Here is a 3548-nt window from a genome sequence, read left to right as displayed (position 1 = left end):
TCACTATAAATACATATTTAAAAAAGGAAAACAGAAATAACTATTAACAATGACTGAAAACAGAGCACTAAAGTTAACATACATTGCATGTATTGCAGGCAAGGCAGAGGCATTTTTTAAAGCTTTTGCACAGACTTCATATAATCTTAAAAAAAATATGCTGGCCTTTACAAGGTTCTACTTGCTGAAATAAAAACAATTTCAGTTCATAAAAAGTCACAAGACTTCAGTTTAAAAAAAGGAACAGTTCCAGCCACAGACCAAAAATATATATATATTTTTTTTAAACTGGAAGAGTATGGTAATTAGATTATACAAGCATGGTCAGGCTTGGAACCTGAATATACTTCAGAGCAAAAGCTCAGAGGAAAAAAAAATATAAACTATTTGGTAACAAAAGTGTACTATATGTTGTGATACAAAAAAGGTATGGTGAAAATGTACCTTTTATACTAAAGCTTATACAAGTTCCTTGGTCCATAAAAACTATGTTGTGTTCATGTTTTCTAGTTTGCTCAACATGTATCCCAGCCACATTTTTTGTTTCTTGCCTATTAAAAAAACAGCTGAAAAATAGATTTTCAATAAAGTTCTTATGTTTCGGATGTATTTTTTTTTATTGTGGCTTCTGTATTTAAGATCAGCACTTGCAGGTAACAAGGTTCAAATAATATCACCTAAAATGGAAAGGTGTTTTCCCATGAAACCACAAAAATTGTTCAGTTCTCTTGAATGTAGCACTTAAAGTCAGTTAAGTCCAGACAAACAACAGGAGTTAGGAAACTACAGTTGCTGTAGATGATGTGACATTGGTTGGATTTGTGCTGACATTTGTGTAACTTCCCTCGCTGTTTGTATTTGTTTCACTGGAAGCCATAAGGCTTGAGTTGGCTCTGAGGATTGCTCCAGCAGCGCTGCAGTGTGGTCGTGGCCCTGGTTCCGGTGTGTATGTAAAGGTAAGGCTGGTGGAATAAATTATGCCATCATTACGGACCAAAGTTACTGGAACCTGGACTGGCTGACGGACCCACCTCCAACCCTCTCGAAATGCAGAAATGTCTGGAACAACACATAGCATGCTCTCTGCGCATCTGAAAAACAGGAGAGTCAACTAAGCATAATAAAACTTAAGCTTAAAGAACTGAATAGAACAGAACCGAATAGTTCAGTTGGAAGGGACCTACAATGACCAACTACTCCAACTGCCTGACCCCTTCAGAGCTGAACATGCTAAAGCATGTTATTAAGGGCATTGTTAAAATACCTCTTAAATGCTGACAAGCTTGGGGCATCAACCACCTCCCTCCTTTCAGGTAGTTGTAGAAAGCAATAAGGTCTCCCCCTCAGCCTCCTCTCATTCAGACTAAACAGTCCCAGTTCCTTCAGCTGCTACTCATAAGGCTTGTTCTCCAGATCCTTCACCAGCTTCATTGCCCTTCTCTGGACACACTCCAGCAACTCAAAGTCCTTCCTGCAGTGAAGGGCCCAATATTGAACACAGTATTTGAGTTGCAGCCTCACCAGTGCCGAATACAGGGGAAGGATTACTTCCTTGGTCCTGCTTGTCACACTGTTGCTGATACAAGCCAGGATGCTGTTGGCCTTCTTGGCCACCTGGGCACACTGCTGGCTCATGGTCAGTCTGCTGTCAACCAGCACCCCCAGATCCCTTTCTGCCTGGTAGCTTTCCAGTCACTCATCCCCAAGCCTGTAGCATTGCATGGGGTTGTTGTGACTGAAGTGCAGGACCTGGCACTTGACCTTGTTAAACCTCACACAATTGATTGTATACACATGAGTATTAACTCTTCAAAGCATTCAGTAATTCATTTACCTGTACATGGTTTCAGCTTCCACATCCCCAAACCAGACACGTAAATTTGGAGTGAAGTTCTGTCCTGTAAGTTCCAGCATTGCTACATCCCCGCCACCATTCAACTGGAAACGGAAATGTATGTAAGAAACATTACCGCAACATAAAGCAATTTTCCTATTTATTTACCTTAGTAAGAATGTTTTCCTCCAGTATTCCACAAAGTTACCATGAAGGTTAAATCAGTATGACAAAAATAATCTCACATGAAAGAGTTTATTAAAAAAAAATAAACTTACTTGAAGACTTTCTACAACAGGCACAGGTGTCACTGGAGCATGGACCGGTCCCATCCCCTCATAAAACGTGTACTCTGCTTTATCTGTGCTAATGATTGTCCAAGAAGCTCCATCATTAATCATTTCTTTATTTGGTTCTTTTGGGCATGGAGTGGCCTTAGAAAGAAAGAAAAGTTTTAAATCTGACCTATAAACTCGTTTGCCAAGTCACAGAGCTGAAATCCGACTCAGGTAGTAACAATGTCTATTATTTCAAAAACATGTTTCCTTACACTTTTCCTCTTACAAAATGACCTAGAGACAGTCAGTGTATTTCAGCAAAACTAGTAGAAAACCAAAACTTGTGAAAACATTGTAACTCTCACTTATGATACTGTCACCTCTTCAATCTTCTGTTTATTATTGGGTTTTACTTTAGTTCAGCTTTCAAAGTTTTAACATTATTCCATAGCCATTAACCAACACACTATAGCAACCAGAAGTAGCTACATTAAAATAGATCTGGCTTTATTAATGCAAAGTGACTAAACCAGCTACAGACTCAAGTGGAATACGTTTCATTAGTTATGATTTACATCTGGCCAAGATTTTTTCTTTCCTTTTTAGGGTTCTTCTCCATCCACAAAATCATGGAAAACCCAACCTTGTATTTCAGTGTTTGGGTAAAGATATGGTATAGAAGCTGAAATTACAACGTTACAAATTAGGTAGAAATTTCAACTGTCTCCTTGTAAATATTACCAAATATGACTACATTAGTATACATACATAGAAAATACAGGCAACTATTTTTTATGGCAGCAAAAGCCTTCCTGAACAATTCCATCATCTGGCAACCAATGAGAAACTTGTATGCAGGTTAAAAACAAGCACAGAAAAAAAATAGGACCCAAAATTCCTAATTTTAATACTTAAATCCTGTTTTCTTCCTTTAAATTTCAAGGATATCTAGGTACGTAACCATAACCTTCACTCTTCAAACCTGTTAGATATTCAGTTAGCATGAATTTGCCAGTTCAGATGAAAAGAAGTTAAGGTCAAAGCTGCATTCTCACATGGACCCTTCATTATGATATGATGATGTAAAAAAAGCACTGCAAACAGCTTGCAAGTAAAGCCTAGTAACTACAGATCTTCCTAAGCTCAAGACCCAAGTGATAATTTTATTAGAAACATATGGAACATAAAAGGAAAGCAAAAAGCAAAAGGTAGAACATAACAGTCATTCTCCATTCAAAATGCACAAAAGCCAACAGTGCAGTCCTCTCCCCAAGACTGGTACTGTGATCAGCTTTATTCAACATCCTCACCAGTGTGCTGGTAAGGTCCAGCTTTCAAACTTCCGCATGGTCTCAAGTTTTCCATGTAGTTAAATGCTGTTACAATTGCAAGGATTTTATGCCCAGAAGAACATCAAAATGAATGGGGTTGGGGGG

General features: G+C 38.3%; 1 protein-coding gene across 1 annotated transcript in view; it reads right to left on the bottom strand.

Moving 5' to 3' along the window:
* Positions 1-566: 566 nt before the first annotated feature.
* Positions 567-3548, bottom strand: part of RBPJ (recombination signal binding protein for immunoglobulin kappa J region) — a 26279-nt gene continuing 23297 nt past the window's right edge. Inside the window, exons 8-10 of the mRNA XM_010188664.1 lie at positions 2113-2268; positions 1835-1938; positions 567-1091 (exon numbers count right to left, since the gene is read on the bottom strand). Of these exons, the coding sequence (XP_010186966.1) occupies positions 776-1091; positions 1835-1938; positions 2113-2268 (576 nt within the window). The 3' untranslated portion in view covers positions 567-775. The remainder of the gene's footprint in view (positions 1092-1834; positions 1939-2112; positions 2269-3548) is intronic.

This window comes from Mesitornis unicolor, unplaced genomic scaffold (genome assembly GCF_000695765.1).
Source record: "Mesitornis unicolor isolate BGI_N332 unplaced genomic scaffold, ASM69576v1 scaffold7877, whole genome shotgun sequence".
NCBI classification, from domain to species: domain Eukaryota; kingdom Metazoa; phylum Chordata; class Aves; order Mesitornithiformes; family Mesitornithidae; genus Mesitornis; species Mesitornis unicolor.
Note: the sequence above shows the minus strand (reverse complement) of the source record. Positions and strands in the feature narration are given on the sequence as shown.